Genomic DNA, 22,422 nt, shown 5'->3' on the forward strand with positions numbered 1-22,422 from the left:
CTGAGTGCTGTTTGCCCTGAGTGCTTTCTTTTGCTCTTCACCAGGCTATTCCAGTTGAAACCCATACACCTGCTTTGGAAGACATGATCTTAAACTTCCACACAGGTAGTCTGAATTTCAAAAGGGGTTATCTGAATGGATGGCTTTATTTCAGATCTACACCCCCTGTACGGGAGATTAAGGCCAAAGTCTTCCATGGGGGGTGTATGGATTTCAACTGAAATAGCCTACTTTTTCAAAACCAGATTATGTTCATAGTGATTTTTTTTTATAAATTGGCATGGCACTGAACATAATTCAAATCAACCATTTCAATATGAATTTTCATAAATTTCTAAGAATGACTCCTACACGAGTTTTTTTGTAATTGCACAACAGTGAAGATTTCAATGGCAAAAATGTGTGTGCTCCATGGTAACGTGTTACTTAAGTACGAGTTTGTATTTTTTTCAGCTATGGTGGGCTGAATAGGTTGTGATTTTATTAAAAGTGTAATCATGGAGAGAAAGTGAGTGAAAAAAATGATTGTCAGCTATGTCTCTATCATTTTTTTCACTCATTTTCCCCATGATTACCTACATGCTCTGACCCTGTTCACATTAGAAAATTTCTTGCTTCGACGTAGATTAGTAAATCTTGATTAAATAATTAAGCATGCGTACACATTACGCTGAATGAAGATCGAACGAAGACATTGCAGTGTACAAATTTCATGAAAATTAACGAAGATCAAATGAAGCTAGCCTTATGTATGCAATATATAGCTATATTTCAAGCTGTACCGTTGACCATAAACACATTCACTCAGGCCAGTTCTTGATATTCTTCAGTCCATGTCGTACCCCATGTATCCTCAGCCATGGCGAATGAGTTGTTTTTCAAACTATTTCTAAATGGGTAAAATGTTAAAAAGAATACGATGCGAGTTAGACTTGATACAACGATGCATGCGATAGATCTATTAGCTAGCGAGGGTCACTTGTCACATGATCACTTTCCTTCGTTGAACGAAGTGAGCATACACATTACAAAAATAGCTTCATCGAACGAAGTATTCCTTCGTCAAAACAACTTTTCTAGCTTTGTTGAACGAAGCAATTTTAATCGTCGTCGCACAAAGACACGTTCGTACACATTGGGAAAAAATGCTTTTTAATGTTCGTTCGACCTTCGTCGAAAGAAAAAAATTCCCTATGTGAACACTGAACAGGGTCTCTGTCTTGTCTACCTATTTTGGGCTATTCCAGTTAAAAGCCATACACCCCCTATGGTACACCTGATCTTAATCTTCCACACAGGGAGTGTGAATTTCAAATGGGGTTACCTGAATGGGTGGTTTCATTATAAATCTACACTCCTGTGTCAGGGAGATTGAGGTCATGGCTTCCATAGGAGTATGTGCATTTCAACTGTGTTATCTGCTCAAATGTCTACTATAGACTAACATGGCAAAAATGCTATAAGCAAGCAAGTGAATAGCTGTTAATAATGGGATTTTCAACAAGAGCAATTTGATTCGCAAAATAGCATTAATCAGAAACCTAATCAAATGATTAATATAAAATAATTAGAAATTTGCAATTTTTGACATCCTGAATTTTAGACAAAAAATATATGAAACTAATCTTGAAATTTGTGAGTAGCTGTCAGCTGTCATTCACTAGCTGTAAAATTGGAAATTTTCACCCAATTCATTTTTCGCACTTTTCGAACTGTTTCTCTTGATTTTAAATTTGTGATTCTTTACACTAGCCAACACAAAAGAATATATTCACATGTTGTTATTTTTGTGGTAGAAGCGTGGAACACAAAAGGCGTCAAAATAAATGCAGCATGAAATGTCGACTTTTTCAGTACTGTAAAAGTAGAAATTTTTTTTTTTTTTTTATTTTCGTGATTTTATGCATGATGATTTAATTTCGCCGTATCTATCTTAATTGCAATGCATCTCTATTGCAAAAAGGATATTTTCGCGAGCTTTTATTTTTGCGATTTAATATCAACTCGCGAAAATCAAAGCTTCGGGAAAATTTTTACTTTTACAGTGTGTGCAATTGCATGTATCATGACAGGGTCTAATCACAGATAGATTGCGGAGTGAGTGAGCATTAACCCTAGCTCAACACAGGTGTCCACTACAAATCACAAGTTCCAAATTTACATTTCAAATTAAAAAATATCATAATTATTTGAATGTCCATATTTTGAAATCAGTATCAAAAATAAGTATTTTAAATTATTGTTTGATAAGCTGGTGAACTTTTGCAATATTCAATACATAATTATACTACATAAAGTACTGAGATGGTATGATATATCCTATAAAAGTTATTCCTTTTAAGCTATTTAAGGGATCTAAAATGAGCGTTTTTTGTGTTTCGATAGTATTTTTTGTGGCACATGAGAGCACCTCAGATCTATCGAATTGTATTCTGAATACGAAGCATGTCTTTCTGATATCAATTAATTTTCATTTTTGAAAATCACAATATAATACAAATTTTATGACAAATTATAAAAATTTGATATTTTTGAATTTTGATATATAACAGTCCTCGAAGTAAATTATATAAATCTAATGATATATTCTTAAAGTGTATGTAGCAGGAGGTAAAGCCGACGGTCAATTGAAAATTTTGACCTTTCATATTGAAGATATGGATTTTTTTCCCAAAAGACCTAATTTTTTTGGTGTTTTGGGAAAAAAATCCATATCTTCAATACGAAAAGGTCAAAATTTTCAATTGATCGTCGGCTTTTCAACCCACCTACATACACTTTAAGTATAAATCATCAGATTTATAAAGTTTACTTCAAGTACTGTTAAATATCAAAAATATCAATTTTTAACAATTTGCCATAAAATGTGTATTAAATTGCGAATTTCAAAAATTCAAAATTATTTGATATCAGAATGACATTCTTCGTATTCAGAATGCAATTCGATATGTCTGATGTGCTCTAATGTCCCAAAATAAATACTGTCCAAACGTTCATACCCCAGCCGTTAAGTTACAGTTTAACAGTTTAATCAATAAAATTTAATTTCAAATGGAATCGGTCCACTGAGAGATAATATTAGAGAAGTACTGACCATGCTTGGCGTATTTTTTGGGGGGCTTTGGGGCGCCAGCCCCGGGTAAAAAGCAGAGGCGGCCACAATGAAGGGGCGGCCACAATGAAGGGGCGGCGGAAAAAGAAGGGGAGGCAAAAAGAATTAGTAAAGAAAAGAGGGCGGAACAAATTTCAAAAGTATACAAATTTTTTTTTAAATTGCACTATACATGAAAATATGTTGGTTTTAGGGCGCTAGCGCTTATAATCCTTTTTTTTTTTTTTTTTTTTTTTTCTCTTCACTTTTTCAAACCACCGAAAAAAAAATTGGGTCAACCTTTTCGGGCTGTTGCGGAAGGGGCGGCATGGAATTGAATTTTCTTCAGCCCCCCCAGGGTAGGAGCGGCCACGGTAAGCCACTGCTGACTATGTTATAAGTAGCATATATATCCTTCAAATGCGTGTTTCTCGGAAACATATTTTGCTTTTGTCCAGCAGCTATGCAACAATGTGTTGCCACCGACGTTATGTAAGTATTGACAAAATTTTTGAAAAAAAAATGATTGGCCACAAGTATTTCACAATAACATTTTGAAAACATTTTAAAACTATTGTTGCAGTGTTTTTTCACATGAGATGTTTTAAAAATGTTTTTATGACCTTTTATAGCCCAATATTTAAATATTATTAAAATGCTTTCACCAAAACCAAAACACATTTATAATATTTATTAGTACGTTTTTAGCGGATTCGTCGTTGAAAGTTCTAAACCTGTCCGACAGCGAACCTGATAAAAACTTACTAATTCTTATAAACTCCTATTGCAAAAGCCTATCCCACAATACATTTATAATATGTTTATATCATTTTGAAAAACATTCTTGTGTTTGCTGGATAGGGCTGGATATGGGTACACAATTTCCCTTTGCGATTCAATGTGCACTACTCCCCTTTAATGCTCTACATGTCCATAGTTTTGAGATCAGTATTTTTTCAAAATATCAAGAGCTATCTTAAAAACCACTCAACCAATACTTGTTTGTACTCATTTTAATGCATTTTTCATGCTACATTCAAATATTGTCATTGACAATTTACCTTTCTGAAATTCTTGAATTTGTAAAACAAAATTTGAACCGTCTGCAGTTGACAACCGCCCGGAGAGAGTTAAATGCTCTTCTTTGTACAACTAATTGTAAAATCTAAATTATATTATTCACTGTAACACTCCAACTAAATTTGCTATTCCTTACAAATCCCGACTCATTTGCCTGTAAGACACACTCTTGAAAATCTCAGCGGACCAAATAAAATTCAACCTGCTTCGGCTTTGGTTACACGGAACACAAGCGCAGGTATAAATATATATACAGGCTTAACCCCATGAGAACTACCTGCCGATTGGCCAAAAAGAAGTTTTCATTATCAATTGGACCAATCGGCAACATTGTCAGAATAATTTCACCACGCAAAAAAATTGGCGTGAATTATTTGCAAAGCTCCAATCTGATTGGTGATTAAAATGAAGATATCATGTAATTGACCAATCAGAGGCAATGTTAGATCGGCAGGTAGTCCTCAGAGGGTTAATGCTACATGTATGTGTGCTAGCCATATAGGATTCAACAAAAAAAGTCCCAAGTTTTCAGATATTTTCTAAAAATATCAAGAGCTAACCACTGAACCACTTGTTTGTACTCATTTTAATGCATTTTTCATGCCGATTCCAAATATAGTTACGAAAATTATCAATTCTGAAATTTTGAATTTAAAAAAAATTGAAACTAGCCTGCAGTCGACACCAATTCCATATGTGACGTGACCAAGGGGAATGAGTCACATGTCGGCAATTTTCAATTAGAAGTTTTTTACATCATTTTCTTGCAGTTTACGAATACTTCATTTTGATGCAAACCCCAACTGAATTGGACATCTCGTTACGAGCAATTTATCAATGGCTGAAAACAATATAAAACAAAAGAATTTGGTTTTTGCCAATATCTCAAAAACAATATTAGCGACATCTAACTCATTCCCTTGATCATGTCACATATGTGTATTTTTTTGTGTGTATGTTGTTTTTGATTTTATTCCATTTCTATTTTTTCCTCATTCTCACAAAAATAAACATCTACAAAAATTTATAATTTTACGCTCAATTTTGAAACCTGAATGCAAACTTGTGATTAGTATGCTGTGTGTGGAAGATGCTTTAGAAATGTATATAAAGTATAGCGAGATATTTTAGCTGGGCAAATTGGATTAATTCTGGACAGTTTGTGGGTGTTTAATTCACATTTCCATATATTCACATGCATTAAGTACTATATATGTGTAATATTTATATTATCAAGGTAAAAAAAGTCACGGTTGCCTGTTCGACCGTGAAAAATTAAACCCCATTGAAAATTTCGCACTATACAGTAGTGCAATGTATTGCAGTACAAATGTTATTGATCCTGCTCTATTTAGTAGTGAATAGCATTATAAAGATCTGTAAGGATCGCCCGGTCACTGCTTTCAGAAGAGCACGTAACATGTCCAACTATCTTGTTAGAGCATATCTCATCCCCTTCCCCCAACTCGGGATACCGCCAACATCGGAACATACTGCTGCAGTAGACATTGCTGCAACACTCGCAATATTATGTGACAATATCCCATTACGTTTTGTTACCTGGAGAGATTTGATCATGTCTCACCTCCTTTTTCAACCAAATCAACGGTAATAACTCTTGTGGTGAGGGATCAACATTTAACCACAAATTGCCTCGGGCAAAACTCACTTCCTTGGAACCAAATACCACACAAGGTCATTTTATGTAACTCATTGACCTATTTGTGTTATATACTGCCTCTAGCTATAATGACATCTTTGTGATCTGGTCAACTCATTGACAGATATAGATCTGAACCTCAGGAGGGAATTCAATTTTGATCAATTCTCTGAAGGGTAGTGAAACGTAATGCAGGGTCCCTCCAGACCCTCTAGACAACATAACTGACAATTTCACAAGCACTTCTTGCAATCTAGTTTTCATCATCGTCTGTACCCGTTGTAATATCCGCTATATCGGGGAAACCTGCTGAAGTCTCCACCAAACACTTGCGGTCAATCAAATGCATTAATTTTGATGGTTTTCCTGTAGCGCAGCATTTTAACCCCCCTCCCAGTGCACCATAAACAATATCCAGGCCACCTCAGCCATCAACGCCAGAGAAAACAATAAGGATCGTATCGTGGTGGAACAAGCTCAGCAGTTCAACCAGGTGGCTTAAACATAAACATGATAAACACTTTTAGCACTGCCGCATGGAGAAAGTTATTATATGGTGCTGTAATAGAGATCAAATTCCAGGGCCATGTTTCATCTCTCACTGCATGGTTCCACCATTTGTGAGGAGAACCCCTTAGCAGACCTGTAACCAAGGGGGTGTTTGCCCATCCCAAAATGGTGAAAAAGTCCCATTTGCGAGCATATAGCGAGCCAAAATTGAGGTTTTTATGCCTTTTTTGGTCAAAAAATGTCCAAATTTTAGAAAAAAAGTCCACATTTTCAAAATCCACTCCTAGTCCAAAAAGGTCTAAATTTTGAAAAAAGGTCCACTTTTTCATAATCAGCCCCCCCAAAATAAATCCTGGTTACGGGCATGCCCCTTAGTCCCTGTAGTAAACATTTCCAAGGGGGTAATGCTGACTATCACTCCCAGATCTACTTTCCGGAGACAAATTACAATTTTAATGAGAAAAATTGATGACTGGAATTTAGTCTGAAATTGAAGATGTAGACAAAGTGTGTCCAATTTTGTGCCAGTATTTTGAGTAGGGGTGATCTCAGTGGGTATTTGTTGTGTAGGTGGGTGTGTGTGGTAAATTTCAAAATGGTACTATCACAGAATGTATAAATGCTATCTACTGAAGATAGTACGTATAGCAAACAACAGATATGAAAATAAAATAAATGTGCATAGTGAATTATCCATACAGAACACCTTAAGATTTTGGCATTTTAACTGCCACATACATACATATACTGACTAGAATTTACGCAGTTCTCGAGTTGTGCAGTTCTTGCAATGCCTCCACCTTGACAGGCATTGTTTTAATCAGGGTGATTTCACTAGCACAAATATTCGGATTAAAAAAAAATTAAATAAAACCTTGTGGAATTTGGAGACCACAAATTGCCACCCTCCACCAAGTCACAATAATAATATGCCTTACTACAGTAGTTCCAAAAAATTGCACTTTCATAACCCCCATACAGAGATGAGCGGAAAAAGGAAATTTATGCAAATTTATGCAAATGAGCTAAATGAACACAGATAGCAAGCATTGGGCTATTCCACTTGAAATTCTCCTCCCCCTGTGGAAGATTTAGCTAAGTCTTTCACAGAGGGAGTATGGGGTTCAAATAGAATAGACAATTGGATAACTTCCATTTGAAATACTCCAGTTGTGAAAGAGACAGGGGGAATATAGATTGCAAAATAATTAACCTTAGTTGATTCCATTTGAAAAACGTTCTCCCTGTGGAAAACTTTACTTAAGTCTTCCACAGGGAGATGGTAGATTTCAAAAATGGAATAGCACATAACCAATATGTCACTTTACTTCAACCAGGGTTGCCAGACCCATGATTTCCTTACACTGAATACATTGTAATAGGATTTTGCTGCAACTTTTAAATCTTGGGTTATTTCATTTAAATATACGCTGCAACATCAATATTGGGCCCATTCCAACAAATGAGGTGTCATAATGCGCAGAAATAAATTCTGCTTCGAATACATATCCCACATTATGCATACAATTAACCATTTTGGAAGAATAGTCATTCATTAAAGGAGGGTAATTACTTTTTAGTAGATGTTAACATACATTGAACAAAATGGGAACCGCAATTGTATAATAAAAATGCCATCTGTAATATAGAACCACAATATTCAATATTGATGGCAATAAAATGTGTAGATGAAAGCACCTGACTGGTAATAATATGACTTCCTGCATGATACTGTGATGGTTTGACTGGTAATAATACATTTTTTTGTTACTGGTAATAATACGATTTCCTGTATTACCATAAATGGTGATAATACTGTGATATGATAGTTCCGACTGATTATGATTTCTGCATTTAACATAACACTACGCATTTGTTTCCTGTAGGTTGCACAAATTTCGTTTTTTGGGAGCAATTTTACCGCATTTCAGGGGTTTTTTATTTGAGAAATCCTGAAAAAATTATATTTTCAAGCAAAAAATGATGATAACATTTTTTCAAAATATTTTGAATGTCACACATTTTGTTTACCAGCATTATGAAATCACAAGTAAAGTTTATTGTATCTATACAATAAACAGATTTACCTCCTGTGAAAAAGCCATGTCCAGGCCAGTGCCTAGTTATGGCTTTAAGCAGGTCTTGCCTTTTGGGGCGAGCGATCGCTCGCTCTCGCTCGCCACCGCTCGTCCAAACTCGATTTCTAATGAGCGATTTTCCACTCACCATAGACACTAAATATCGTTCGCTGCGAATCTCCCAAAATCAGCCATCGAACCAGCCAATTCAGCATTAAATCGTGTCTGTGCCCTCTCCAAGCAGAGAAAGTTAAATTTGAGCGCGCTTCGCCCGCATTTCAACATAAATACCGTCTTAAGACTGAAGCTCTACTTTATTATTATACCCAAATAAGTGGTATTTATGAAAATTCAACCACTCGCCTAGTGCTAGCGAGTGATTAACCACTCTCCTTTAAAATCTAAAAGGCAAGGCCTGTTTAAGGCCAGTAAGGCCAAGAAAAAAATTGTTTGCTTACCCTCAAATGAATTTGAACAATTGGGTCGGTCGGTCTGGATTTCTTTTTTTTTTCAATTACTAGCAAACTCTACTGTTTGTATTAATTAAGGCTCAAAATATGAAAAATCAGACAATTTTGGTGTCAAAATGAATCAACTAACATTACAAAACAACTAAAATGCTGAACACCCCCACAAGCTCTAAAATACATTTTCTTTTACATCTTCAGAATACAAAAAAATACTTTTTCAGGAATTTCCAAAGATAGGGTCGGAATTCTTTTGTACAGTAAATAGAAATAAAAAACATTTTTCCGATTTCCAATATTAGAGTCGTCGGTTGAGGGCAAGCAAACATCTTTTTTTTTTGGCCTAAGGTTGGAGTCTATTGTTTGCAGTAGCAAATGGGAAGTTGTCAATAACATTCAAGCAAAAAATAATAACAACATCACACATTTTGTTTACAAGCATTATGAAATTACTAAATATCCTATTAAAATCAATATAAAATTTTCCAAACTTTTGAAAAATGAGAACTCAATAACAATTCTTTGACATAACTGTATTTCTGTACATTAATTTATTTTAAATATTTGTTGCTACAGATCCCTTATTTCCCTTGTTGAATTTCATACAGCTTGTAAGAAAGATTCAACCTGAATCTTTCAGAGAGGGAGGGTGAGTTTAAAGTTTGTAAATTTGCTACTGTATAAGTGGTTATTTTCGCATACAATTATTTTCACGATTTGTAGTCAGAGACACATTTTCGAGAATGTTATTTTCACGATTCCCAAGTCCTCCCCTATACTTGTAATACATTATTGCATATATTCGCTGGTGTTATTTTCGTGGTTGGAGCTCTAATCGCGAAATTCGTGAAAATAAAACCCTCACAAAAATTTCCACTTATACAGTATTTCCATTTGAAATCAACACTCGCATTTCCAACATCTTACCACAGGGGTAGTGTAGATTTGTAAATGGTAATTGCATATCAAATTACCAGGTCCCTGGAACAGTTAAAAAATTTATTTAACCATTCTTACTGCCGACTGGCTGCCCAAAATATTCTAAATCATTGCTTTAAAATGTTAAATGTAACCAAATGATTCAGGAATGCACTTGATTAGATGGCATGTTTATTGAAGCATTTGTACATACACAACCAAGTGTAATTGCCCAAATCCTTACATTGTTTGACTATATCATTATCAATTAAAATGATTTAAATTTAAATTTAAATTGAATTTTTTTTTATTTAAGAGAATTTTCGTGGTGAAAATTAGGCGTGCTGCATGAACCGTCCGAACGCCGTAAAAAATGTCAATTTCGACATGGACCGTGCATATGTGTGACGTGTCATGTCAAAAGGAGACACTTTTGGGCAGGTTATCAATTTTGAGGTTTTACATATCTTAAATATAGAGATATTTTGCACCACAGCGCCGTTTTTCCCAATGAAATTGGACATTCCTAAGCGAAGATATTGAGCTCGTAAGTTATGGTATTATAAAATTGGAAATTAAGATATCGGCCTTTAAAAATATTATTGACAATGTTGAGAGTAGGAATTACCTTGAAAAATGTCTCAAAAAATACAAGATGCCAGTTATATTCTGGTCTGAAACTATCAGACAATATTTTGAACATTAATAATATCACAAATTCGCAACAAACCCAAATTGTGAAAAAATCACCCCCGTGCAGATTTTTGGCTATTTCTCCATTTACAATCCTGCCCAAAAGTGTCTCCTTTTGACATGACACTTCACATGTGTATTTGTATCAAAAAGACAAATCTGGAGGAGAATGAAACTATGATTCATATGTTTTGCGATTGTCATGTGGTTAAGAAATTTTGGGATGATGTGAAAAGGTGGATCGAAAACAAAGTTAATATAAACCTCTCTTGGAAAAAAGATAATCTGCTTTTTGGTGTTGGTCCTAACTATATTGTTTTGAATTTGATTATAATTTTATGCAGATTCCATATATATAAAATGAAAATGAAAGAAAATAACCCTTCGATCCACATTGTCAAGAAAGAATTGCAAAATCATTATAAATTAGAAAAATATATTTACATATGTAATAATAATATTGGTATATTTTATAAAAGATGGGGTATTTTCAATTCACTCTGTAGAGAATAAGATTTAGACCCTCAGAGGTTTTTGCATGGCGATGTGTAGTGGCAGAACCTTAAATGTGAGGTTCTGTACTTGCATAGTGTTTTGTGAGAGCCTCTCTGTGTGTATGAAATCATATTTCATCATGTGTATCATGTAATATCATTGCGTATCATGTGTATGATTAATGTTTATCTCTGTTTAAAATTTAACTTGAATAAATGTTTTTTTCCTCTGAAAAAAAAAAAAAAAAAAAAAAGAAAAAAAAAAAAAAAAAAAGACAAATCACAATCTAATTTTTTATAATGGCTACCCTAACACCTATTTCAACAGCCATCTATACGTATGAATGAAGTCAAATTTTCACACCTCACTGTTGCTTTATTATAATGATTTTTTTGTTTGTACATATGCAAAATTGTCAAAACTCACTAAATACGTAAGGTCGCTTCGATACAAGAGTGATTTTGAATAGATATTTCGCGTATACGTAGGTTCCTGGACTATGACACCTGTCATCTCGTCACGCATACCATCATTCTCTCCCGACTGGGTTAATGTAATGGACTCCTTCTTGGATCAACCAAAACAGACATCCAGAAATTACAGAGGATCCAGAACTGGGCCGCGAAAGTTATTTGCCAAGCGTTGAAACAAGATCATGCCATGCCTTATTTACACCAACTACAGGGTGTCCCAGAATGATTTGTACCGTGTTTGCAAAAATAACTAAAAATAGAAGACGGGCAGTGTATCTATTTTTGATACCAGCATTATAATGTTGGACATGTCTCCTACTTATTCTGTTAATTTCAGCACGCTACCTTTATTTGTTTTGGCGTGGCATGCAATAATGTAAAATCGATGAAAAACGACTCGCATACCTTTGAAAAATGGCACGATACGATTAAATGAAGAACGTGGGATGTTTGGCACAGCATTTCGACGACAACTACTGTTGGGGTTGGCCTTAAAGCTTGCCGGACAGCTGCAATGTTCGCTCTAGTTCTTACAGTCTTACGAGCACCTGAAGCTTCACTCTGCCGATTCCTGACAGTTCCGTGCTCGTCAAACTTCTTTACGTTATACACTATCGTCTAATGAATCTTCTTTGCGTCTCAACATAGCTGCCGTTTTGCCAGTAAGTTTTTGAAAGAAATCCACGCTGCTGTACAGTAAATTGAGGAGCTGTCTTTTCTGTACCACAACCAGTTCGATCTCTGCAAGCATTTCAAATGACATGGACCTCACACCACAATAACTATATTTAAAACTACCGCCAAAGAGAGAATGGGATTAGGCCACAAATCCGTAATTCCATATAATGATTGCTTCGTAACGTCATAAATAATAGATAGATATCGGCTATTTAGTGGAAATATGAACAGGGCACAACTAAAATACCTGCATAACTTTTTCCAAATAACTTTGTGCTGAACGGTTAGTAATGTTACAGATTTTCAAAATAGGTTGCGTTGTCAAAACTTAGAATTAAGCCATTTTTACGCAATCTTCTATAACTTCTACTAGAAACGTCCAATTTTAAAATCTAAAAAATCTGAGAAAGCTAAATATATGTAGAACTTAAAATGCAAAACAATATGACCATTCAACATGCCCTTCATACCTAAAAAATTCCATCTTTCCCGGTATAGATCATTCTGGGACACCCTGTACATTGGCTGCCCATTGAGGATAGAGTTACCTTCAAGATCTTGGTGCTAGTGTTCAAATGCCTCAATGGGATGACACCGGACTACTTATCGCAATGTCTTTCTCTTCACATTCCAACCCGTCAAGGTCTCCGTTCAGCAGCAGACACAACTCGCCTCTCTGAGCATAACTCAACAAAGACATTAATATCTTTTGAAAAAAAGACATTCTCATACACAGCTCCTCACATCTGGAACAGTCTACCTATCATCATCAGAGAGTCTACCACATTACCTGCTTTTAAGAAATCTTTGAAAACACATTTGTTTCCTGCTTAAATGACTTTGTTTATCTTATATACATGCCTGTATTTTTCTCATATTTGTAGATTTATTTAGTTCTTCTTGTTCAGTGCTGCGTTCTTTATGTAGCAGCGCTATATAAGCATTTTGTATGTATGTATAATCACAGCATTTGGAAACTGCAAGCTCTCTAATATCAAAACATACTTGCACAAACTACTGATATTTGTGAGCACTATCTTCTGAAGATAACAGTTAGGCCTACATGTTGCTGTATTTGATATTATAGTGTATTACTACCCAACGCTTGGCCGTGTCTTTCACACAGATTTGTGTTCAGACATAATAGTTGCGTTTGCGTTAACGTCGATGACCTGGAATTGTAAACGGGGTCATCCATAGCAAACTTCGGAAAACTTTGATTTGAAAAGATCTATTGAAAACATCTTGCCCCAGCTATCTACTCAAGATAACAAATTGGCTATTCCACCATCTATACACCACCCTGTGGAACCCATGACCTTCTTCCACACAGGGAGTGTGAATTTCAAATGGGATTACCAGAATGGTGGCTCCATTAAAAAAAATCTACATCACCCGGGTTTGGAGTTTATGGTCATGTCTTCCAACTAAAGCAATTCAAAAATGTTTTTAAAGCACCCACCCACCCAGTCACTTTACAGCAAACTAATATTAGTTTATTAAAGGATGATTTAAGTGATCCTAGCATGATTAGCATCCTCTTTTTATGACATTTTCAGTAGATATCCACAAAAAAAGCTTATTCCCAAAATTTCAGTTGATTCCGATTTGGCGTTTGTGAGTTATGCATGATTTAGTGTGTTAGGCCACTGTTGTAATTTTGTTCTGGTATACCAGAACGAAATTCAAATTTGGCGATATTTTTGCTAAACTTTTTGTTAGAAATTTTTGGTTTGTAGACATTATGTAGCCAGAGGTATCCAGTGATATAAAAATCTCAACTTTTTTTGAGAAAATGGGGAGATGAGGCTGTGGATCACAAAATGCCAATTCAGATTTGAATCATGGTCTGAAATATATGACACACTGATGATGATGATGATGATGATGATGATGGATGAATATTTTGTGCCTTTTTTTACGTATTATTGGCTTTACAATGTGAAAAATAAGCGCCCACCCAAAAAGATTTTGTTAAGCGCCCTGGGTGGTTAAAGGAACAAATATGGTAGTTATATTTGCGGTAGCAGCTTGACAAATTTACAAGTTGAATATTTCTCTGAACATATTCTTACACTGCATCATATAACTGCACAATGGATAAAAATCAGTTGAGCTAGGCTGACCCAATCATTGGCAATTCAGTCACAGATATTCAGCTCAAGTTTACACATGGGATGTCTACACAGCCAGCTACACTCATCATATATCGGACTAATTTAAGACTAATTGAATTACTCCTCAAGGAAACTAACAACACATAAACTAAGGACAGGGAGAATGTGTGATGCGCAAAAAACCCCGCATTTGGGTATAATCACGCATTATAGGTCTGACCACGAATTTTAAGATTTCTCAAAAATAACCATTTTTCAAGTACCGTACTCATTTTCCAAAAACCTGAAGTTTTCACTAAAATCAAAGAATCCATATGATCTGCAACACAATCTATGTTAAAAAAGATGAAAAATAAACCCTATAATTCCCTATGCTTAACCTAAACACAACAAAAAAAGATGCAAGTCCTTAGGCCCCAAAAAAATAGTTTGTTTGTCCACGTCCGACCGACCGTGTCCTTTTTTTTTTTTTTTTTTTTTTTTTTTGAATTTTTTTTTTTTGGCATCGATGGGACATCGTATAAAACAGTGGTTAGTACAAATTTAAAGAAAGAAAATGTAAAGAAAATGAACAGTATAACATGCAGAACCATCTCAAGAGTTAAACCAGTGAAGTGCTGTGTGTTTTGACTTATTTACCATTCTTCAAATTGTCAGTTTCAAGTGCAATATCTGTAAAAAAAATTTTAAAAAAAATCCGACCTACCGACCCAACTGTTTCATAAGCCTCTATGGACAAACAAACAATTTTTTTTTTGCCTTATGTAACCCATCATAAATCTAAGCCTGCTCAAGTTATGACAATTTGATTGACACGATCATTTCCAGCATATTGTTAGTCCGACGATCAGGACCTCTTTTTTACTAAGTTACCAGACTATACACATTTCACACTATGATCACTATCTCACATGGCCCAAGAAAGACGAATCGCGAAAGTCCAGTGACCGCGCCACCCAAAAAAAAAAAAAGTGGATTTTTGTGGTTAATCTTTCTTGAGTGATCAGAGTTAGAGTATAGTTGGTAAACTAAGAAAAAAACAGGTCCTACTCGTCGGACTACATATTGTTAGCTCCAATTTGACACCGCATTTGCTACCAAATTTAAAACCTCTAAATTAACAAAGATGCCAATAATGAATATTTGAGATTTGATGCATTTTCAAAAGTTGCAAATCCAAACGATTGGGTTAGTCAAGAATAATAGGCATGTCTCAAGTGCCATACAGCAAGTGGTTTGTTCAACTGCCAATTTTTGGAAATAAAGGCCAAAAACATGTGTTTTTAGGGTGTTTTTCATATGCTGTGACATTCAAGCCCAAAGACTTGTACTAAGACTAATTTCAGTTATGCACTTTAAATTTTGGAAAAGACATGTTTCATGTTTCTTATAACCAACCATTTAATTAAAGCAACATAAAAAAGTGAAAATTAGCGCAAAATTTCGGCATATACTCAAGATTGTGCATGCTTTAACTTGTTCGAAACCTGTGATCTTTTGTGACTCGATTGTCAGAAAACATGCCGAAAATTCATTTTTCCAGTTTTTCAAGTTAGGACTAAATGAATGATTAGGATTAAGCGATGTTTCACTTGGCAGAACTTGATAATATTTTTAACCCAAAAAAATCAGTGCTGTTTTTTTCTGGAATAGGGAGTAGCGGTCGTTTCAGGTTATGTCAGGGTCACTTCAACATTTACGCCCAAAAAGTGTCGACATCAAAAAAGATAAGATAAACTTTATCTTTGTATTTCATATTCTTTGAAGCACAAGATGCCCGAGAGGCCTGACAGCGGGCTTGAAGCGAAGATTGCGTTTGTATTGGTAGCAAGCTGGCGTATCTGTGCCAAGGGTGAACTGTGCATGACATCCTAGAAATAACATATGGACACTATATGTACATCAATAAAAGAAACAACTGTGGACAAATTAACTAAGATCAGAAAGAATTGTTTAAACATTGGCACGATGAAAATGTCCAATTTCCACATACTGCCCAAGCAACATACCTTCAGGAATAGACATATTCCTTAAGGTAGAATCGCCAGCTATATATTGTGTCATGCACAGAATCACCTTAATTTTTCCTTAATTGTACAGATTTTGTACTCTATCCCCAAATTACAGATTGGGCATCAATTAAATGTCAATTTTCACTAACCTGGCCAACCCCATTGCACTATCGTGCATATATAAATAAATTATAACATTGTCATACTTTCATTTTAAATTTTTGTGGAATTTTTTCAGAATGCTGTGAGTTGAACAGTAAGATTATATGCCCGGAATAATAACATTCTGTGAGTGCTTTAAAATACCAGCTACTTTTTACCCCAGTAACACTATTGACACAACACATTTTGAAGCTCAAAGAGCTCTGCAGATCATGCCTTCCCTGGCCTGTGGAAGTCAGTACATTATACTGTGTACAACATTCCCTATGCACACATGCACAGTAGGATGAATTTGAGCTCTTGTTACATAGTTTTTGGACACTTGCACTTTTCATAAAAGTGTTTTTCTGGGGAAAAAAAGAAGCCTAAAATAAGGGAATTTAATAATTATTGTGACAAAAATTGTCTTGATTAAAGCATTTTGTTTTTGATGAAAGTTAAAAACAACAAGCATACCTTCATTCTCTCGCCAGCTTGTCAGCTTCTTTAAGCAGAAATAAATTTTTAACAGCATTCGATATTTTCACAGACTAGAAACATGTGTTATTACGTAAATAATGGACTTAGGTAGCAAGAGATTTTAGATAATATTATAATAATAATAAGTTTTTGCTAGCAATAATTATTAGTCTTAAAATCAAGGTTAAACTAATTAATTGATATTCATTAATGCAAATTAGCGACTCAAATAATTCTAGCCCTGGGTGGTTTCTAGCCCTGGATGTGTATAGTTTACTCATACAAATCAAGGTGTACACTTGGAGGGGGAATATTTTTTTATTTTGTATAATTTTTTCCTTGCTGACATGTTGGACCCAAATTTCCTATTTATAAGAACAAGCATACCCAATATAGACATACCTTATATGAATAAACATACCTTGCATATGAATATACATAAACATACCTTATATGAATAAACATAACAGTTTCCATCTATTGACCATGCAACATACAATGTACCTTATATAGGTATAAACAGGAATAAACATATCTTATATAGGAATAAACATAGCTTATATAGGAATAAATATACCTTATACATGTATAAGAATAAACATACCTTATACATGTATAAGAATAAACATACCTTATATATAGGAATAAACATACCTTATACATGTATAAGAATAAACATAGGAATAAACATACCTTATACATGTATAAGAATAAACATACTATATAGGAACAAACATACCTTATATAGGAACAAACATACCTTATATAGGAACAAACATACCTTATATAGGAACAAACATACCTTATATAGGAACAAACATACCTTATATAGGAACAAACATACCTTATATAGGAATAAACATACCTTATATAGTAGGAATAAACATACCTTATATAGGAATAAACATACCTTATATAGGAATAAGACTTGATAATAGGCTTTGAATTACATGATGTAGTATCCCCTGCCTCAGGCGATGGCAAATCATGGCTATTGTCTTTTAAAGATCTCCTACGAAACGAAAACCTTGTTTTCTTCTCAGAATGATTCTTCTTCTCCTCCGAGTGCTTCTCCTTACCCGAGTGCTTCTCCTTATCCGAGTGCTTCTCCTTATCCGAGTGCTTCTCCTTATCCGAGTGATGCATCTTAGAGAACATTTGGATATTTCTCCCACCGTGGTGTTTGTTGTTGTTGATGTGTGTCAATATTCCAAAGAAGTATAGAGGCACTATCCATAGATGAAGTATACAATGTCAACCATGCCCCTTCAATCTGAGCTCCACTGATTTGTGTAACATACACCTGGCATGTGGTGCATATATCTTTCTATATATATTTAACATACACACAGCACTCTACAGCAGAGACTCATCCAGATTGCAACTGCCGCTTAATTTTTGTCTTGCATTAACGCAGAAAAAAATAACAGAAACACAGATTGCGTAGGTAGGATTTCTCTTACAACTGGCATGTGGTGTAGAAAGCTTTCTCTCTTTATGTATATCAATATATAGATATATATATGTTTATATATATATATCAAAGAGTAAAATTCAAAACATGGTGAATCCTCAAAATAGGATAACAGCTTCCAAACTCAATCCATGCTATTCCTATTATAATTACTAAATAGTAATTTCCTCCGCTGCATTATTCCATTCGAAAAGAATATGGTTTATTAAAAACCAACAAGGAATCACAAAAAAGACGGTAGAAATGCAAAATGATAAAGTCATACCAAGTAGAAACTCGTGAGTGTAATTACTGCTACTGCTGCTATTGCATCAAGGCTTGATACGCCTTTTACAAATCCAAGCTAAAATACAAGTGCCAGTTCGTAATAAATGTGGCCCATTTTATGAAGGGATGAGTGGAGCAATCCATTAAGCCAAAAGGGGGTGTACAGGTATATTCATTTTCTGCTAGAGAGCTGTGAGTGTGAGTACAAGCTCCTATGATGTGTCAAACATCAGCTCTACAGGGTTCAATCTGCTCTTCCAGTTGAAATCCATACACCCCCCTATGGAAGACATCACTTTAATCTTCTACACAGGGAGTATGAATTTAACTGAATGGGTGACTCTATTTGAAATCTACACCCCTGTGTGGGAGATTAAGGTTATGTCTTCCATAGGGGTGTATGGATTTCAACTGAATAGCCCCAGCTGGATCAGATATATATCACTTTATCATTTGATCAAAAACATAATTTCTATTAGGTAAATCTATCATGATATTTTTGATAATCTAGAAAAAGGCAGCTCCTGCTCCATAGTGTGATTCAGTGAGTTTGAATGCGTTGTAAATTAGGTATTTTGATTTAATTCTGATTTGAAAATGGTTTCAATGGCTATGCATATAACTAGCATCTGACAAAGGCATTAATTTTAACTACCCATAAAAATGATGTTACAAACCCAGGGATAGTCACCAATCACCATTATATTTATAGTGGGGTATGTATGTATACTTCACCCTTTTACCTGTCAGCCCAATGACCTCTCTTTTAATTTTTGTGGATCTTTAGCCATAGGCTTTCTACATAAAAAAAAAATTGAGATAGTTTCTCAAAATATCAAGAACCACTGAACCAATACTAGGTTTTATAGAAAATATGTCTGGAAAACAAAAATAATTTTTTTGTCAAAGTTTTCAAGCTTAAGGGCTCAGCTACCACCTTTGCTAAAGCATTCATATCCTTGTTACAGAGTATATATTATATGTGTGTGTAGAGAAGGTATGTTACAGTTCCCATGTCTACTGGTTTACTATTTCGTGCAACATGGGTCCATAGTAATGAAATGTATCTCAATGTACAACGCACATACAGATTTTGCAAAATATGTTAATTTCTTGACTATCGACCCATGTTTAGCTAGTCTCAAAATGAAAACAAAGGCAACCTGCACAAAGTAATGAGAGTGTCATATACGAAATGAGGAGATATGTTGCAAAGGATTCTGGGAAGGGTGTGATATCAGCTGATATCTTCTCTGATATATGTGACGTGTCATGTCAAAAGGAGACACTTTTGGGCAGGTTATCAATTTTGAGCTTTTTACATATCTTAAATATACAGATATTTTGCTCCACGACGCCGTTTTTCCCATTGAAATCGGACATTCCTAACCGAAGATATTGAGTTCGTAAGTTATGGTATTATAAAATTGGAAATTGAGATATCGGCCATTTAAAATATTATTGACAATGTTAAGAGTAGGAATTACCTTGAAAAATGTCTCAAAAAATACAAGATGCCAATTATATTTCGGTCTGAAACTATCAGACAATATTTTTAACATTAATAACATCACAAATTCCCAACAAACCCAAATTGTAAAAAAATCACCCCGGGCAGATTTTTGGCTATTTCTCCATTTACGATCCTGCCCAAAAGTGTCTCCTTTTGACATGACACATCACATATACTGCCATTACAAAATCTGCCATTCTGTGCTTTGTCAAACCAAATCAATTTCTGCAGCTAGCGTTACCATGGTTACCTTAAAGGAACTTAGCGTGTTTGTATATTTTTGGTATGTCACAATACAATATCTTGCGCAGGATTTCATAAAAGTGTTATTAAAATGTTCAATGGGCTATTCAATTTGAAATGCACATTCCCTCTGTGGAAGACTTGAGAAAGAAAGGTCTTCCACAGAGGGAGTATGAATTTTAAGTAGAATGCCTTGTGTTTGTTATTTTACCTATATCTTTACCTATAAATAGTCTTGAGATATTTTCTCAAAATATCAAGAGCTATCTTAAGAGCTTTGTCACACACCTTAGCATAGTATTTCTTGTGGGACTTAGGAGTACATCAGACACACCAAATTGCATTCTGATTATGGGGAATATCATTCTGATATCAAATAATTTTAATTTACTTTTTTTTTTAATTTGCACATATGTCTTTATTTTGCACAATGTCTGATTTTTAACCATTTCTGTAACATGTAACACATGGTTACTGGGAAATATACCACAGTTTATGACACGACACCATACTAACATTACATTCAGCATATATTGTGAAGCTCCCTTCTGTAGTATCAAATATTAATTAAAGACTGGTAATATTCACACATGATGTGCCAATGAACAGCTGGCCTCTTCAATGACCTTTCCCTGCTATCTTCTTCTAATTTCTAAAGACAGATATTACCTTAATCTTCCACACAAGGAGTGAGTTTCAAATGGGGTTACCTGAATGGGTGAGTCCATTTGAAATCTACATTCCTGTGTAGAAAATCCTGTCTTCCATAGAGTGTGTATGAATTTTATATGGAACAACCCATTACCAACAAACTGCAATGGAAAGTGTTTGCATGACAGAAATTGATGTAAACAGAATTACAGAGAGTTAAAGATGCCGATTATCATCAATTTGGACCTTTGCTGATTTAAGAATGCCAGTTATACACCACTTTGATCCCCATATCATGTGTGACAATCAAATATGTGACACAATCAAGGGAAATGAGTCAGATGTCACTGATATTGATTTTGAGATATTGGCAAAGAAAGTGTCAAAATTCTTTTGTTTTATACTGTTTTCAGCAATTGATAAATTGACGTAACTTCACAAAGAAACATCATATCAACATGGGGTTTTCAGTTTCTGAAAGCTCTAAATGTCCTCTTTAGAAACATGTGTAAAACTCATTTTTGACCAGGGTCGACGTGTGACTCATTTCCCTTGATCATGTCACATATGGCCACTTCCATTATGCACAGGGCTAATACAGAGTCCCATTACAATGCACAGGGCTATACTTTTTTAGTTTTTCTTTGGAGTTTAACCACAGCACTACTGCAATTCTTACAGAGCAGAGCTCACGATTGGTTAATTATATGATCAATGTAACTTTACCCCATGGGCACTACTGCCTTTCGTACAGGGCCCAATTGGTTTAATAATTACATGATATAATCATTTGAGTAAAATGTAAATTTTTAAATCTGTTAAGCAATTTTCTGCATAATCTTTTTAATTCTTACAGACTATTCTAACTATATCTCTGATTGGCTCAGGATATACAGCTTTCAGAGAGGTATGGCACTCTCTTGCTCTGACTGATGCACACACCCTGTTAATGAGCGACATATACCGGTCTTATTTGACACATAATACGGCCAGGGTCGGATCCAGGAATTTTTGATAGAGGGGGCGCCTTTTGGTCGACGCAAAAAATTGTGTTAAGGGGGGTTACCCCCTCGAAAACTCAACGGGTCTGGCCCATTGTTTGCTGTTCATGACCGAATTTGTTCATTTTTTTAATTTCTTTCATTTTTTGTATTTTTAAGTTAGGCCGGCACCCTTTGCTAGAAAAAAATAGAGGGGGTGCGCGCCGGCTGCGCCCCCCTCCCTAAATCCACCCCTGACGGCCAATCAGATTACCTATCTGTTGTCAGCATTGTCAGATGATTGAATTCATCAGAATACCACAATGCTGCGTACGCTCTAAAAATGTAAACAAGAGCTGTTCTTCTCTGCCAGGAAGTGTAGGTTGCTATATGGTCATTTT

The 22,422-nt window shown here is 35.0% G+C and overlaps 1 protein-coding gene across 2 annotated transcripts in view; it reads right to left on the bottom strand.

The window, feature by feature from the left end:
* Positions 1–22,422, bottom strand: part of LOC140142853 (NAD(P)H-hydrate epimerase-like) — a 106,023-nt gene that overhangs the window by 34,058 nt on the left and 49,543 nt on the right. Inside the window, exon 1 of one of the 2 annotated variants that reach the window (XM_072164873.1) lies at positions 17,804–18,375. The exons of the other annotated variant lie outside the window; for it this stretch is intronic. Within the exon in view, the coding sequence (XP_072020974.1) occupies positions 17,804–18,051 (248 nt within the window). The 5' untranslated portion in view covers positions 18,052–18,375. Of the gene's footprint in view, positions 1–17,803; positions 18,376–22,422 lie in introns of those variants that run through there. 2 annotated transcript variants of the gene reach the window in all.

The sequence above is a fragment of the Amphiura filiformis genome, chromosome 20, assembly GCF_039555335.1.
Source record: "Amphiura filiformis chromosome 20, Afil_fr2py, whole genome shotgun sequence".
In the NCBI taxonomy this organism is placed as follows: Eukaryota; Metazoa; Echinodermata; class Ophiuroidea; order Amphilepidida; family Amphiuridae; genus Amphiura; species Amphiura filiformis.